Genomic DNA, 17,512 nt, shown 5'->3' with positions numbered 1-17,512 from the left:
CAGTTTCAACAGTTATCACCTCTTGGCCAGTCTTGTGCCCTTACATTCCATACCCGCTGTCCTCACCCCAGTTCCTCTGAAGCAGATCCACCTTTACTATTTCAGGATATTTCTCTAAAAGAAGGTAAGAATGCTTTTTTTTTTAATGCAGCCATCTTATTATCATGTCTGAGAAAGAATTAATCCCTTCTTGCTGTCAAATATCTGATCGGCGTTCACATTTCTTTTTTTCTTTTCTGGGCCTCGCCTCATGGCTCGTGGAAGTTCCCAGGCCAGGGAAGAAACCTGAGCCACAGTAATGACCTAAGCTGCTGCAGTGACAACACCAGATCCTTAAACCCCGTGTGGCACAAGGGAACTCCAGCATTCGCATTTCTAATGTTTCCTTAATTTTTTTTTTTTTTTTGCTTTTTAGGGCCGCACCCATGGCATATGGAGGTTCCCAGGCTAGGGGTCGAATCAGAGCTACAGCTGCCAGCCTACGCCACAGTCAGAGCAATGCAGGATCTAAGCTGCATCTGCAACCTACACCACAGCTCATGGCAACGCCAAATCCTTAACCCACTGAGTGAGGCCAGGGATTGAACCTGAAACGTCATGGTTCCTAGTTGGGTTTCCACTGCGCCATGACGGGAACTCCCTAAATTTTGTATTTTTTAACAGTTTATTGGAGTCAACTCACATTGACTCATTACGATTGGTTGGCATGCCGTTTTTGCTTTGTTTTGTTTTTTAGGGCTGCACTCTTGGCATATGGAGGTTCTCAGGCTAGCGGTCAAATCTCAGCTATAGCCGCTGGCCTATGCCACAGCTCACAGCAGCCAGCGTTGGATCCTTTACCACACTGAGCATGGCTAGGGCTCGAACCCCTGTCCTCATGGATGCTAGTCAGATTCGTTTCCACTGAGCCACATCGGGAACTCCAGTTGGCATGCCTTTTAAGTCTCTTTGAATCTATCCTTTTCCCTCTGTCTCTAGCTCTCTCTCCTTTGCAGTTTATTTGCCAATGAAACAAGCTCTTTTGTCCCATACATTTTGCCTCAGTCTGGTTTTACTGATTCCACCCTGATTGTAACTTTACAGGTTTCTTTGTCGTCTGTATTTTCTGTAAATTGGGAGCTGAATCTACAGGCTTAATAAGATCCAGGTCTTTTAAAAATTTTTTTTGGCAAGACTACACTTTGTGTTTTTAAAGTGTTTTTTAAATTGCCTTTCATGGTGTCTGTTCTTAGGGTTACGTGTTAGCAATCCTCACTATGCCAGGGCCCCTTGAGCTTGTCCTGTCCTATTTTATCTTGAACATTAAAAGGGAATCATGAGCTCCTTTGTTCTCAAACTCCAGCATTCATGCTCAGAGGTATCTTTCCATCGCAGAGAGACTTGACATAAGCACTGGTTAGCAGAGTGTGTCAGATGAGCCAGGAGGTCTTAACCGGCCACTCCAGACATTTCTCTCTGGCAGGTGCATCCCAGCTCTGAATTGTAGCTCCGCCCATGCAGGGGGGCGGATGGGTGCCCCCCTCACCTGGCTCCACAGGGCCTCAGGGAGGTTGAGGCAGGCGAGACACGTGGGATGGGAGCAAAAGGCCCTTCTCAGAGCAGCACGTTGCGGGCCTCCCCCTGGGGTATCAGAGGCCAGAAAGGTCTCCCTATGACTCTGTCCAAGGAGCCGTCTCTGGTCCCCCAGCCAGCGGGGCCCCTCTAGTCTCTCTCTAAGCTTTAGAGACTTTCTCTCTGTTTGACTGATTAGATACTTAGCATCCTCCTCCTTGTCTGGGTGACTTTTGCTCTGCCTTGGTGTCTGTATGATGGTAACTTTACTGAGGACAGGACCCATTTCTCAGTCTCTCCATCACTCAGTGTGGTCCCCCGTGTTGCTGAGTGCTCGCCAGAGCTGCCCTGATGCTGGAGCCACACAGGCAGACGGTGGTGCCCATACGGTCGCTTCATGCTTATGATGTGCCAGATACTGTTCAAAACACTTTTCACGAGTTGCGCATTTGATCTTTTTTTTCCTTTTTGCTTTTTAGGGCCGCACTCGCAGCATATGGAGGTTCCCAGGCTAGGGGTTGAATCGGAGCTACAGCTGCTGGCCTGCACCACAGCCACAGCAACGCCAGATCTGAGCTGTGTCTGCGACCTACACCACAGCTCACGGCAACGCCGGATCCTTAACCAACTGAGCGAGGCCAGGGATTGAACCTGAAACCTGGTTCCTAGTTGGATTTATTTCCACTGCGCCACAGCGGGAACTCTGCATATTTAATCTTTATGCTTTGATGGGAGGTGCTTTATTATGCCTCTTTTATAGAGAAATAAAGGCGCAGGGAGGTTCACTAGCCTGTCCGAGGTCACGTAGATAGTCAATGGCCGTGCCAGGGCTCAGGACCCGGGTAGTCTGGCTGGAGTTTCCTGCTCTTCCTCTGAGGACCTCCAAGTCCATGTGGGAATTACACGTGCAGACTGCTCATGTTACTGTGTGATAAACACCCCAGGAGGTGTGTGCACAGAGCCTGAGGAGCCCTGGAGAGAGCCGCAGACAAGCTGGGGGGAAGCGCCCAGAGGTCACGTGTGCTCAGTATCAGGGGGCTCCCCCACCCCTCAGCGCCCCACCCTGAGACCTCAGCGGCTGCCTCCTCTTCCATCACCCTCCTCGTCAGCAGAGTTCATTCGGGCATGTGACCCACCTCCATCCCCTCCCCTCTGTTCCACTGCCTCTGCCCCTGTCCAGACACCCATTTTCCCCTGTGCTGCCCTTCAGATCCATTGTCTACACTGCTGCCTATGTGATCATCCAGAATCCAGATGGGAATCCCTTTCCCCTGCTTCGACTCGTTCCCTGTCACTGGGGCTTTGCGAGAGCCCGGTAGTACAACATTCTCCCCTCCCAGGTTCAGAGCAGTTAAGAGGTAGGCAGCGTGGATGGAGGCTGCGGAGATCAACACAGCATCTTTATTACCGAGAGTCTGCATCTTTCAGTCTTAGCTTTAGATGCGTGCCAGCAGGGGCTTCAGAAAAGTGGCCCCCAAAAGCAGACCTAGGACTCTCCAGCCCCGGGAACAGGCCTCCCACCCAGATGGGAAGGCAGGAAACGCCCAGCTTCCTCATCTCGTGTTCCCCCATCAGTTAAGATACAGTCTTTGCTGGGGGGGTGGGGGGTGGGGCGTGAGGGATGCAGAGAAGCACAAGTGTTAAACCAGGAAAACTCCTTCCAGAGACAGAAACAGCCAGAAGCACGTAGGATCCACCCTACCCCACCCGAGACTCTGACATAAACCTCCCAGCTGCAATAGGGCGTCCTGCTTGCGTGTCTATCTGAACCATTCACCACACCCACCTCCTGTAGCAAAGTGCTCCCTGTTACCTGGGCTCAGCATCCTCCCAGATCTGTCCTGCCTCCCTCCAGGATGCTTCCTCTGCCAGCTCGCTCTGAGTGCTTTCCCCAGCTTTCTCTACGTGGTGAACCTTATCCCAAGACCAAACATCAACCCATGCCTTCCATGAGGTTCGCTCCGACCTGCAAGGCAGACTAGACAACTCCTTCTTGGGGGACCAGCTGCATATGTATGTATTTCTTTGAATTCTAACCCCAGGACAATGTCAGCTCTGGTGGTTGTATCTGTCTCCTTAACATGGCGCTTCCTGCTTGCAAAGAATAGGCTTCCATCATCCTTTTGTCCCCATGGAGTCCAGTGCAGTGCCTGGTACACAGGGAACAGGCGGCAAAGGCAGGGAGGAGAAGGGAACAGGGGCAAGAGGCAAAGACACATGGGCGAGCTGAGACAAGTGTGGGTGAGGGCGGGGGAAAGAGTGAGAGGCCAAGGAGGGGATGGGCGTCTCAGGACAGGCTCTGTGTGTTGCAGTTGGAGAAGGACAGGTTTAATGAAATCTCACAGAGCAGGTGGAGGTGGAGAGTGTGGAGGGGCGGGGCCTGGAGCAGGGGGGAGCCCAAGGGGGTGGCAGGGACCTCAGTGAGAACCTAAGCAAGGCAGCAGCATCGAAGATGCAGAGGAAGGGCTGGATCCAGAGCCCAGCTCAATGCTGGGTGGGGCAACTCCAGGCTTTCTTGTGTGTGCCATTGGGGTGGCTTTTGGTGCTGGGAACAGGTTGAGGGATATCAGAGAAGCCTGTTGAAAGGAGATGATTAGGTTTGAGGGACCCTTAGATTTTTTTTTTTTTTTTTGTCTTTTTGCCTTTTCTAGGACCACTCCCTCGGCATATGGAGGTTCCCAGGCTAGGGGTTGAATCAGAGCTGTAGCCACCGGCCTATGCCAGAGCCACAGCAACGCCAGATCCGAGCCACATCTGCGACCTACACCACAGCTCATGGCAACACCGGATCCTTAACCCACTGAGCAAGGCCAGGGATCGAACCCGCAACCTCATGGTTCCTAGTCAGATTTGTTAACCACTGTGCCACCAAGGGAACTCCAGAGGGACCCTTAGATTTTACAGGTGAAGGTGTCCCTTGTCATTGGAAATTCTGGTCTGTCCATTAGCTTTGGAAAGACTCAGCCCGTGGTGGAGATGAAGGAGTCGCGATGATCCGTGTGTAGGACGTGGTTGGAGCCATTGGGTTGGTAAGAGTCAGGGAACATAGCATGGAGAGAGCAGCTGGCTGAGAACAGGTTCTGGGGAGCAGCCACAATTTAAGAGGCCAGGCTGAGGCCAAGAAACAGCCATAGGAAAGAGGACGTTAAAGATGAGAATATCCCAGTGAGCAGTATCAGGGATGCGGGCCATGGAGGGGGGACCCGGCCCAAAAAGCAGCTGTTGGCTGGGATGACTAGGGATTCCCGCTGCCTTGCACATTTCCCAGTTAGAGAAAAAGCACAAACAAGGTCCTGGCACTTTTTCATCATTGTGGCCTTTATTAATGATCAAGACTGGTCTCTGTCTCAGGAATGCCCTCTGGTGGGCAGGATGTGCAATAACATTATTCAGTAAGAGAGCCTTGAGTCAACACCACGCCTTTACAGTGAGAGAAGCAAAGCCCCCAACTCTCCGCCTTGCTTGGTATGACAGCATACACAGAATTTGAGATTAGTGTGGAAGCAAAGATCCCATATGCTGGGTAATGAGCTGCCCCAGCGCCCATTGTCCGATCCGTCTGGGTGCCTTCCAATGCTTGTTAGCATGACATAGATGACAGGCCCATGGCTCTGTGCTTCTTTGGCTCTCCACCTTCACGTTTTTCTTTCCTTTTCTCCTCCCTCTTCCTCAAACAAAATCCGGACAATTGCTATTTTAAATCCAGGCCTTGGGATTTCAAGTGGGTATGTTCCTAGATGTCCACAGGTGTGATTGCAAACCCATAAATTTCAAGCTTCTGTCTCCTGGGACCAGGGAAAAAGGGGCCTCTTGTACCCAAGCGAAGTGCTAAATTTGGCAACCGTGGCAAGCCTCTTGCATGGTGATTGTGATGAGCAGCATCTGTCGCCCAGCACCTGCCAGGCTTCTCCTAGCCCAGCTGCAAAGCCAGCTCTGCCCAGCTGGCAGCAGCCAAAGAGCCCCACTTGCCTCGCCTGCCCTCCCAGGGAAAGGGAGGAAGCTGGGGAAGAAGCCGGGCACACTTGCCCTCTGGTGGGCAGGATGTGCAATGACAGCCAACCCAGCCCTCACTGCTACCTTGGTCTTAGCAGAATGATGTCCTTTGGCCAGCCTCCCCACCAGCACTGCCTAGCCACTGACTAGTCCTCGGAGGTAGAACTTGTCCTGCCTGCCCTCTGTGTGCAACCTAGGCCAGTCTGTTCTGCTCTTTGTAAAGGCGGTAACACATTTGTAGGTTTCCATGTGCAGATCCTCCAGTTTTCCTACTCTTGCTCTTCTGTGAAATGATGTATTTATTTATTTATTTTATTTTTGTCTTTTTGCCTTTTCTTGAGCCGTTCCCAGGCTAGGGGTCGAATCGGAGCTGTAGCCACCAGCCTACGCCAGAACCACAGCAACGGGGGATCCGAGCTGCGTCTGCAACCTACAGCACAGCTCACGGCAACGCCGGATCCTTAACCCACTGAGCAAGGCCAGGGATCGAACCCGCAACCTCATGGTTCCTAGTTGGATTCATTAATCACTGCGCCACCACGGGAACTCCATGAAACGGTGTATTTAATAGTGGTGTATGTCAGAATCTGAACAAGTACTAGAATATGTTAAAGGTTAGAAGTGGCTTTTGTGGGAGTTCCTGGTTGTGCCTCAGCAGGTTACAAACCCAGCTAGTATCCATGAAGAAGCGGGTTCAATCCCTGGCCTCGTTCAGTGAGTTAAGGATCTGGAGCTGCCATGAGCTGTAGTGTAGGTCACAGATGTGGCTTGGATCCTGCGTTGCTGTGGCTGTGGCATAGACTGGCAGATGCAGCTCTGATTGGATCCCTAGTCCGGGAACTTCCCTATGCTTGCTGCAGGTGCAGCCCTAAAAAGCAAAGACCAAACAAAAAATATGTAGCTTTCATTTATAATTTTAATGTATCTATTCATTGCCCAGTATTTTGATAGGGGTTTGAACTTTTTTTAATGCCCATAGTACACCAGTTTGCATACGGATTTAATATAAAATGAACTAGGGAGTCTTCTTATATTTTATGTTATCTCTCCACCATGCTGCTAGTCCCACTTCACTGATGTGGAAGAAGAATGGCCAGCTGGAGCACTCAGACGCCTTTCTTTTTTGACACTTGAGGACTCTGTGCACCCAGCAGACACTCCATGAATATCACTGACATAAAGGAACTGGGCCAGGGCTAGATTCCAAGCTGTGGAGTTCCTATCATGGCTCAGCGGTTAACAAATCTGACTAGCATCCATGAGGATGAAGATTTGATCCATGGCCTCGCTCAGTGGGTTAAGTAAGAATACACAGCCTGGCCTTCCCTGTGCTCTTGGCTTCACCCTCCAGGCTGTGGGCTCTGCAGAGGGATGCTGCTGGGATTGAGATCTTCCCAGGATGCTTTTCTTCCTGCAGGAATGGATGCATGGACAGATAAAGGAATAGAGCTATAAAGATGTACAGGTATAAAATCAATAGTTGTCTTGATAGCCATCCCTGAAATGTGCCAGGAATATAAAGAGAGCTTCTGGCTTCAGTCTTGCCATGTACTAGCTGTGTGTCTTTGAGAAGGCCATTCACCTCTCTGAGCCTTTATTCCCCCACTGTGAAATGAGGGGAGGTACTGACATTAATGGTCTCTGAGGCAGCGCCTCTAGATGTAAAGTTATGCCAGCTTTTTTGTTTTTGTTTTTGTTTTTTTGGGGGGTTTGGTTTTTTGTTTTTTAGGCTAGCATGTGCAGCATATGGAAATTTCCAGGCTAGGGTTCAAATCAATGCTGCAGCTGCCAGCCTACACCACAGCCTCAGCTATGCCAGCTCCAAGCAGTGTCTGCAACCTGCACCACAGCTCACAGCAATGCCAACCCACTGAGCCAGACCAGGGATCGAACCCGCATCTTCATGGATACTAGTCGGGTTCAAGCCACAATGAGAACTCCCTAAAGTTATAATTCTTAGGATTTAAATTATTTATGATGAGAAGATTCCACCATGATTTCACAACTATTCTGGGTCAAGGTGACGGGTCCCCAGCAGAAAATGCAGTGGAAGAGATGAAAGTTAGACTTGGGGATGATTTGCTGTCAGTAGTTTCCTGCTGCAAGGAATTCTGAGGCGGTGTAACAGCAGGATGGGCAGTGGCTTGGTTTGGTTTGGTTTGGGTGATTCACTTACAGTTTCAAGGGGAAAGGAAGCCTTGGCTGGGGGGCCTGGCCCAAGTTCCCTGTCCTGGCTCTCCTCACACACTGTCGTCCAGCCAAGACCTTTTGTCTGACTTAAAGGTTTTTTTTTACACATTTTATTATTATTATTATTATTATTATTATTATTATTATTATTATTATTATTATTTTCTCTCTTTTTTTTGCCTTTTCCAGGGCCGCTCCTGCGGCATATGGAGGTTCCCAGGCTAGGGGTCCAGTCAGAGCTGTAGCTGCCAGCCTACACCACAGCCACAGCAACACGGGATCCGGGCTGCGTCTGTGACCTACACTCCAGCTCAGGGCAACGCCGGATCCTTAACCCATTGAGCAAGGCCAGGGATCGAACCTGCAACCAACCTCATGGTTCCTAGTTGGATTCGTTAACCACTGCGCCACGACGGGAACTCCGACACATTTTTAAACTGTAGACTCTTAGATGCTATTCTCTCCTTAGAGGACAATTTAGAGTATGGGGGTGGGGGGGGGGCACTAGGGGCAAAGAGGAGGTGATACCAGCCTCTGGAGAAGGACCACACCCTTCTCACACATGGGCTCACAAGACATTTTTATTTTCTCTTTATTTCCCTATCTTTTTAAAAAATTAGAGTTAATTTATAACGCTGTACCAATTTCTGCCATACTGTGCAGCAAAGTGACCCAGTCATACATATATATACACATTCCCTTTCTTATATTTTCTTCAATGGTCTATCCCAAGAGACTGGATATACCTCCCTGTGCTATACGGCAGAACCTCTAAATGTAATAGTTTGCATCTACTAACCCCAAACTCCCAGTCCATCCCACTCCCTTCCCCTCCCCCTTGGCAACCCCAAGTCTGTTGTCTATCTCTGTGAGTCTGTTTCTGTTTTGTAGATAGGCTCCTTTGTGCCCTATTCTAGATTCCATATGTAAGTGATATCATATGGTGTTTGTCTTTCTCTTTCTGACTTATATATTTAATGGGGGGGGGGAGGCCATCAGAACTGGGGTCAGTTAGCCCACTGAGATTAAAAAGTGCCAAGCCAGGAGTTCCCGTCGTGGCGCAGTGGTTAACGAATCCGACTAGGAACCATGAGGTTGTGGGTTCGGTCCCTGCCCTTGCTCAGTGGGTTAAGGATCCGGCGTTGCCATGAGCTGTGGTGTAGGTTGCAGACGCGGCTCGGATCCCGCGTTGCTGTGGCTCTGGCATAGGCCGGTGGCTACAGCTCCAATTCAACCCCTAGCCTGGGAACCTCCATATGCCGCGGGAGTGGCCCAAGAAATAGCAACAACAACAACAACAAGACAAAAAATAAATAAATAAATAAATAAAGTGCCAAGCCAAAAAAACAAAACAAAACAAAACAAAAACCCACAACTCATGGACCATGGACGTGGAGAACAGATTTGTGGTTGCCGGGGGGAGGGGGAAGGAGTGAGATGGACTGGGAATTTGGGGTTCATAGATGCGAATTATTGCATTTGGAGAGGATAAGCAGTGAGATCCTGTTGTATAGCCACATCTAGTCACTTGTGATGGAACATGATGGAGGATAATGTGAGAAAAAGAATGCATATGGGTGTTCTCATGGTGACTCAGTGTTTAACAAACCCAGCTAGGAACCATGAGGTTTCGGGTTCGATCCCTGACCTCGCTCAGTGGGTTAAGGATCCGGCGCTGCTGTGAGCTGTGGTGTAGGTTGCAGATGGGGCTCGGATCCTGTGTTGCTGTGGCTGTGGTGTAGGCCTGCGGCTACAGCTCTGATTTGATCCCTATTCTGGGAACCTCCATATGCTACGGGTGCGGCCCTTTAAAAAAAAAATGCATATATATATATATATATATATATATATATGTGTGTGTGTGTGTGTATGATTGGATCGCTTTGCTGTACAGCAGAAATTGACAGGACATTGTAAATCAACTATAATTTTTTTTTTTGGTCTTTTTGCCATTTCTTGGGCCGTTCCCACAGCACATGGAGGTTCCCAGGCTAGGGGTCGAATTGGAGCTGTAGCCGCCGGCCTATACCACAACCACAGCAACACGGGATCCAAGCCGCATCTGCAACCTACACCATAGCTCACAGCAACGCCGGATCGTTAACCCACTGAGCAAGGTCAGGGATCGAACCCGCAACCTCATGGTTCCTAGTCGGATTCGTTAACCACTGAACCACAACGGGAACTCCCAAAATCAGCTATAATTAAAAAAATTTTTTTTGTATAAAAAAAATAAAAGAGCCAAGCCAAGGGTAGCAGTGTCCTGCTGGGCTCTGCCATCTCCCCGTGGGCATTTGTCCTCTGTGCCCTCTAGCACCTCTGACACTCTGGACTGAATGAAACTTTTTTGTCATTCACGAACCCCCTTCCTCTCAGGAGCTGACAAGCCAAGTCCTTTTAACTCTGTCCTGTGATGGGGGAGGGACGGGGGAGCAAGGTGCAGAGGATGGGCCATGAAAATCAGAAATACAGTATAAAGTCCTGTATGTCCTCTTAGGCAGACCCTCCAGAGCCCTTCAGAAAAGGCATCTCACCTTATCCCACATCTAGAAGTGAGCTTCAGGAGTTCCTGTGGTGGCTCAGCAGTAACGAACCCGACTCATATCCATGATATTGCAGGTTCAATCCCTGGCCCCCCGCAGTGGGTTAAGGATCCTGCCTTGCTGTGAGCTGTGGTGTAGGTTGCAGATGTGTCTCAATCCTGCGTTGCTGTGGCTTTGGCGTAGGCCGGCAGGTGCAGCTCCCGTTTGACCCCTAGCCTGAGAAACTCCATATGCCACAGGTGCGGCCCTAAATTAAAAAAAGTGTTCCCATCGTGGCTCAGTGGTTAATGAATCTGAATAGCATCCATGAGGACACAGGTTCAATCTCTGGCCTGGCTCAGTGGGTTAAGGATCTGGCATTGCTGTGGCTGTAGTGTAGGCCAGCCGCTGTAGCTCCGATTCGACCCCTAGCCTGGGAACCTCCACATGCCGTAGGTGCGGCCCTAAAAAGCAAAAAAAAAAAAAAGAAGTGACCTTCACTCTGCCAAAGCCTTAGGGCTGCTTCCCTGATGCTTCCTGGGTTCACCTGTGCCGTGTCCAGCCATTCTGTAACGGGCACCCCGGGAAGAAGGCTGAGTCCCATAGAGCCATTGTGTGTGAATTCCCACTGAACCCTGAAGTTCTGGGAGATGGACTTGTTTGGGGCAACCTCACTTATCAGATGGTCTTGTGCTTGTTTTTCTCTTCCAGGCTTTCACCACCTTCCTGTGTCTGTACGGCATGGTGTGGTATGCAGAGCACTATGGGCACCGGGAAAAGGTAGAGAAAAGAAGACAGACGTCTTTTTTTTTTTTTTGGTCTTTTTGCCTTTTCTAGGATTGCTCCCTCGGCATATGGAGATTCCCAGGCTAGGGGTCGAATCGGAGCCATAGCCATTGGCCTATGCCACAGCCACAGCAACGTGGGATCCGAGCCACGTCTGCAACCTACACCACAGCTCATGGCAACGCCGGATCCTTAACCCACTGAGCAAGGCCAGGGATCGAACCCGCAACCTCATGGTTCCTAGTCGGATTCATTAACCACTGCGCCATGACAGGAACTCCCAGATGTCTTTTATTTAAAAGAATCTCATCCTGCCTGGTGCTTGAGCACATTCATGTGAGGGTGCGGTGTGGACGACACCGTGAGAGCTGGGCGTAGACATGCAGCCAGTTCAGAATGCATTTCCTATCAGTTGCCTTCCACGCTTGTGACTGCCTTGTTCAGGAGGACAGTACTTTTATCCCCATTTCTTCCTCTTCTTTTTTCTTTTTACAGCTGCACCCACCACATATGGAAGTTCCTGGGCCAGGGATTGAATTAAAGCCGCTGCCACGACCTACAACCACAGCTGTAGCAACTCCAGATCCTTTAACCTACTTGCACTGGGCCAGGGATCAAAACTGCACCCTGCACCCAAGCCACTGCAGTCAGTTCTTAACCCACTGTGCCACAGTGGGAACTCCTATCCTTATTTCGTAAGGGGTTTAAAACTTAAAATGTTGATATATATGGAAAGCTAGTTCTCTGCTTCTTCCTGCATCCCAGCCTGGGGCTTCCACCCTGAAAGTCCTGCCCGCCCACATCGTAGTAAATACGGGGATTAAGTAGACGACAGACACGAGCGAGCTTAAAATGCTATAGCTGTCTTGTCAACTGTACTTTCTAAGTAGAAGCAGCTTTCATCCTCAATTCATGCTTCTAGTCCAAGGAGCTAGAGGCGCTTCCTGAAAGGCTTATTCTGCGTCGCCAGGGAGGTAGCCTTGGCTTTATAGCTGAGAGCAGAAGCATGAGGGGTTCTGTACTTGCAGCTGGGGATCCCCAGCCTGGGAGAGGTGGGGTGGAGCCTCCGCCCGCGTTTGCAGGCACCCCTCCTCCCGGGAGCATCAAAGTTCCACCGCTAAGCCTGCCTCTCTTCCCAGACCTACTCAGAGTGTGAAGATGGCACATACAGTCCAGACATCGCCTGGCCTTCCGGAAAAGGTACAAAAGGTATCTCCTCCTTGCCCCTCCTTAACCCTCCTGGGTCCTCTCCCTCCCAAGGCCCAGGAAAGGGATTTAGAATCTGTATTTATCTTTCTTTTTGTCTGTCTTTTTTAGGGCCGCACCTGCGGCACATGGAGGTTCCCAGGCTAGGGGTCTAATCGGAGCTGAAGCTACCAGCCTACACCAGAGCCACAGCAACGCCAGATCCGAGCCGCATCTGCGACCTACACCACAGCTCACAGCAACGCTAGATCCTTAACCCACTGAGCAAGGCCGGGGGTCAAACCCGCAACCTCATGGTTCCTAGTTGGATTTGTTTCCACTGCGCCACAATGGGAACTCCTAGAATCTGTGTTTATCCTTGGAATGTTGATCAACATATGCCCTGAAGGGTCTCAACCTACCTGTTGCCTGTCTCCTGTTACCCACTGGCAAACAGGCAAAGGGCTTGCAGGTTCTGTCCAAGAAACTCGCTTTGTCTGAAGAGGTGCCCCGTGGTTCTGCCTTTTCTGAGACAGGAGGACATAAGGAGGCCCCCACTGGCTCAAGCATCCCGATGGGGGGTGTTCTTCCTCCTGGCTTTCACCGTGAGTGAAAAAGGGCCAGGAAGAGTCGGGTGCCCATGGGAGAAGCCCCTTGTGGGAGGTGGATCGATTTAATGGCATTTAGTCCAGACACAGCGCAGCCCGAGAGGGATTTCAGCAGTGTGGTCAGGGATCTCCCACTGGCCTCTGCCCGCGGAGCATTTTGCCAAGACTTGGGGCCGCCTGGTTATTTTCAAGAATTAGGCTTGTAGCCTAACGGCCCCAAGGAGGCTGCACTGGACAGTAATTTCTTGTCCGTTGTGAGCTGATGGTGGGGGCCTGACCGAAGCAAGAGCACTGTGGATGCCAGAGACGGTGAATTTTAACCCACAGAAGTGCTCAGAGAAGCCGTGGTGAGGACAGGGAAAGCACTGACGAGGCGGTTACTCTCCTGAGCTCCTCGGAGGTCAAGTTCGTCACAGCCTTCTCTGGGAAAAACACTCCCCCGATCCTGGTCACCCTTTCTGAGATAGTTTCTCCTGAGGCATAGATCTGTGGTGGAATGCTGACAGAGCATCCCCCTGGGCTCCCGTCCTCAGAACCTCCCTCTTAGGTCAATCCCTGGCGCTTCCAGGTTCTCCATGGAAAAGACGAAAAGAAATAGGCAATGGTGCAGACATATGTAAATGGAAGGTAGACAAATAGTTTTAAAAAACAAAAAACAACTGAGCCCTGGAGCAGAGAACCTTTTGGCCTGGCTGCTAGGTCAGGGGTTGTCCACGTGCTCAGCCTGAAGGCAGAGCCAGCCTCGTGCCAGGAAGTCCCGAGGACCCTTTACCCTTACACACCCCTCCCGGGAATGCCCACCCCCACTTCCACCCCCACCCCGACTCCGCTGGCTCCGCCCTCCACCTGGCTGATGCAGAAGGCAGACGCCAGCTAATGCAGAAGGCTTTTTCTGAGCTCCAATCAAATGACAGAGTGCGGTCCCTGTAGGCGGTGAGCATCTGGAGAGCGCCTGCGGCCTCTCTGGGGCTGCGGGGCATAAGCAGCAGCGCCCTGATTTGTAAAGGTGCCTTCACATCAGACCGTAGAGGGGAAGTAAGATCTTTGATTTTTGTCCAGACAGAAATCCTTTCCAGTTTAGAGACTGAGAAACAATGGTGCGTAGCAGGCAAGGCGTGAAACAACCTAGGTTTCGGGAGGTAGACCCGTGTGGGTTCCGCTTTCATCGTCCGTCCTCGGTGCTTTGATTTTTTTTTTTTTTTTTTTGGTCTTTTGTCGTTGTTGTTGCTATTTCTTGGGCCGCTCCCGCGGCATATGGAGGTTCCCAGGCTAGGGGTCCAATCGGAGCTGTAGCCACCAGCCTACTCCAGAGCCACAGCAACGCGGGATCCGAGCCGCGTCTGCAACCTACACCACAGCTCACGGCAACGCCGGATCCTTAACCCACTGAGCAAGGGCAGGGACCGAACCCGCAACCTCATGGTTCCTAGACGGATTCGTTAACCACTGCGCCACGACGGGAACTCCGGTGCTTTGATTTTTAACTGAGCTCTCACTTCCGGTCCCCCTCACCATGACCACGGTCCACGCTTCGGTGTGAGTGTAAACATCCATCAGGACCCTTCCCCCCCCTCCCGACTTGGTGGGGTCGTCCCTTGCACACCCAGATCCCAACTGTGCCGGTGCGGGGGTTTCGGTGCCTTGATGTATCGATGAGGCCACTAGATGGGGTGCAAGGATCAGCGGAGGAGCAGCAGCGGGCGGGTGGCCCCGGGGCAGGGATTCAGAGGCTTCAGAGCCCCGGAACCCTGCAGCCCGCGGTGATGGTGTGTCCTGATTCCCTTGGCCAGGTTCTGAAGACGGCCCACCCAAGCACCCGGGCAACAACGAGAGCCATTCTTCCAGAAGAAGGAACCGACATTCCAAGTCAAAAGTCACCAACGGAGTGGGAAAGAAATGAAAGCCCCTGGTTAATCAAGGACGTGCCAGGGAGTGCCTAGAACTGGGAGGGGACAGAATCGGCCGGACCTCCCTGAGAGGAGATGGAAATGCACGGCGCAAACGGGAAGGAGCGGGGGCTGGGGGGGGGGGTCATTAATCGAGAGCCTGTGTCTTGTTTCCCACAGACCTGGCCGCGTCGGGCAGGCCATTGCCTGGGGTCCTTCGCCTCTCCGGGGTCTCTTGTAACTTCAGCGCTTGGCACGCAGTCACCACCGGTAGCAGGACAGCGTAGGCGGGAGAGGGTGGTTGTTTCCTCACCGTTGCCAGGGGCAGCTTTGTGCTTGCGTGTGTGGTGGATGCACTTTAAACATCTTCCTTCAGACAGGGCATCAACCAGGCAGTTCATGGCCAGGTTTTATTTTTCCGCATCTGCCTTTCTGTTTGACAGACTGGTTTCAGTCCAGACCCCTTCTCTGTCTTTTGTTGTCCCTTGTTTTTAAGTGAGGATGCTTAAAAACCTTCAGAAGCCATGGCTAAAGTTGAGCTGGGGGGAGGGCTCCCCTCTCTTTTAGAGGACAGAAGAGGGGAGCAGTGTACCTTACTGTTTGGCAACCGCCCCCACCCTGCCCCTTTTCAGAATCAACCACTGGGTGGGTGGAAACCAGGCTGAGGAAAAGTTAGCGACCCACATAGGATCCTGGGCTCCAGATCAGAACCTTTCTGTTCCCTGTCAGATGTCATAGGTCCAGACTTCTCCACCATGCACAGGCCGGGGACCTGCCGAGAGGCAGGGCTCCCCTCCGCGGCACCCCCTAACCCCACCCCAGCCAGGTGCCTTTTCCATTTTGTTTGTTTTTCCTTCCATGGTGTGTTGCTGACATTGTCTTTAGTCCCATGTGAGGTGCTGGTGAGTATTACCTTCCGACTGTGCCATGCTCTAGAACATTGACCCTGGTAGTTCACCACCTCTGATGGATCCCTGTTTTAAATAAAACAATTCACATGAAAGCCCATCAAATTCTGTCTCCGTGAAAGCGCTCATTTCTTTGCATCTTATTGGTATTTTCCACTCGTTGTAGGCAATCACGGTATTTTTCAAGTGACTTTAGGGTGATGTGAATGTGTACGTGTTTTATATAGGGAGAAGAAAGGAAAAAATGTGCACTGGAGATGGCCTGCAGACACCTGTGTCTTGTTTCCTAAACTTTCTGAGTGAACAAGATAATCCTTGTTTTGTTTACTATGGTGAGGGTTACATCAACCAAGTTGGATTTATTTTCTCTAACCAGTGGCCTATACCCAGTTGATTTTCCTTTTTTTTGGGGGGGGGGTGTCTTTTTTTGTTTGGTCTTTTTAGGGCCACACTTGGGGCATATGGAGGTTCCCAAGCTAGGGGAACCAATTGGAGCTGTAGCCACCAGCCTACGCCAGAGCCACAGCAATGTGGAATCCGAGCAACATCTGCAACCTACGCCACAGCTACACCAGCAACGCCGGGTCCTTAACCCAGTGAGCAAGGCCAGGGATCGAACTGGCATCCTCATGGATGCTCGTCCGGTTTGTAACCGCTGGGCCATGATGGGAACTGCTCCCAGTTGATTTTCTTATAGATATAAATTTGCTGAAAGCAATCCTTTTGTTCCCTCATTTCACAGAGCACAAAGGTTTCCGTGTCTTTTCCCCCTTTAAGGAAATCTTTAACCATGGACGTGTCATGTTTTTCTTTTTCTGCAAAAGAATTCTGGGGTGAAGAGGTTACATGAATCATACAAAGCTAGGGTCACTTCCTTTGCCCTGGGCCTCTGGCAACCACTTGGTTGACAGCCTCACGCACGGGCTCCAACAGCAGATGCGTTGCTAGTAGATAAGCATCGCCAACTGCTGGGCTGGCGCGGGTGGCCGAGGGAGTCGGCTGTGCCAGCCATAGTTCTGAGCTTACGCATGCTGTCCCAACAGCCACATCCTTCCCGTGAAAGTCCTAGACAGAGTCAAAGAGGTGCTTGTTCCATGGACCCACTTGCACTTTTATAGCCCAGCAAAGAGGCCTTTCTTTCTTTGTCTTTTGAGGGGCCACACCTGCGGCATATGGACGTTCCCAGGCTAGGGGTCGAATCAGAGCTGTAGCTACTGGTCTGCACCATAGCCACAGCAACTCGGGATCCGAGCCACATCTGCGACCTACTTTGCAGCTTGTGGCAATCCCAGATCCTTAACCACCAAGTGAAGCCAGGGGTCAAATCCCAATCCTCATTGGATGCTCATCAGTTTCTTAACCCACTGAGCCACAACGGGAACTCCCAGTGAGGTCTTTCTTAAACAGAGGTACAGGGTAAAATGTGTTTTACTTGGACAGCAGGCGAGTTTGTTTTGTTTCGCTTTTCTGAGTGCTTCTGTGTGTCACGAACATTAAGCATCATGTGTATCATCTGCCTCTGCTTCGCGCTGGGCCACATCCCTGATTGTCTCCAAGTTTGTTTTCTGGGGGCGTTGGGCCTCGTGCCTTCACACTCTGATCAAGAGCCGGGTCCCCCGAGGAGGACATGTTTCTTCTCCAAGGCTGGCCTAAAGGAGGCACCTGCCCCAGGTGCAATGTCTTGGGTTTCCTATGGGATGCTCGAAAAGCAGCGAGCATAGGAGACAGTCTCTCCTCTGTGGCTTTGTCCAGAATGGCCAGGAAAGTCCTCAAGAGGCTTTCCATGCTGTTCTCGGAGTTTAAACTTTCTTTTTTCCTTTCAGTAAGGGCTCTTGACTGCAGTGGTTCCAAACCTGGTGCTTTCCAATGACCAGCCAGAACCA

General features: G+C 51.0%; 1 protein-coding gene across 3 annotated transcripts in view; it reads left to right on the top strand.

Moving 5' to 3' along the window:
- The window catches only part of PTDSS1 (phosphatidylserine synthase 1), a 78,830-nt gene extending 63,096 nt beyond the window's left edge, over positions 1–15,734 (top strand). For 2 of the 3 annotated variants that reach the window (XM_047783563.1, XM_047783565.1), the window contains 3 exons: positions 10,968–11,036; positions 12,182–12,251; positions 14,626–15,734. In XM_047783563.1, the coding sequence (XP_047639519.1) occupies positions 10,968–11,036; positions 12,182–12,251; positions 14,626–14,735 (249 nt within the window). In that variant the 3' untranslated portion in view covers positions 14,736–15,734. The remainder of the gene's footprint in view (positions 1–10,967; positions 11,037–12,181; positions 12,252–14,625) is intronic. The other variant, XM_047783564.1, reaches the window with a different exon arrangement.
- The last annotated feature ends 1,778 nt before the right edge of the window (positions 15,735–17,512 follow it).

Source organism: Phacochoerus africanus, chromosome 6 (genome assembly GCF_016906955.1).
Source record: "Phacochoerus africanus isolate WHEZ1 chromosome 6, ROS_Pafr_v1, whole genome shotgun sequence".
Taxonomy (NCBI): domain Eukaryota; kingdom Metazoa; phylum Chordata; class Mammalia; order Artiodactyla; family Suidae; genus Phacochoerus; species Phacochoerus africanus.
Note: the sequence above shows the minus strand (reverse complement) of the source record. Positions and strands in the feature narration are given on the sequence as shown.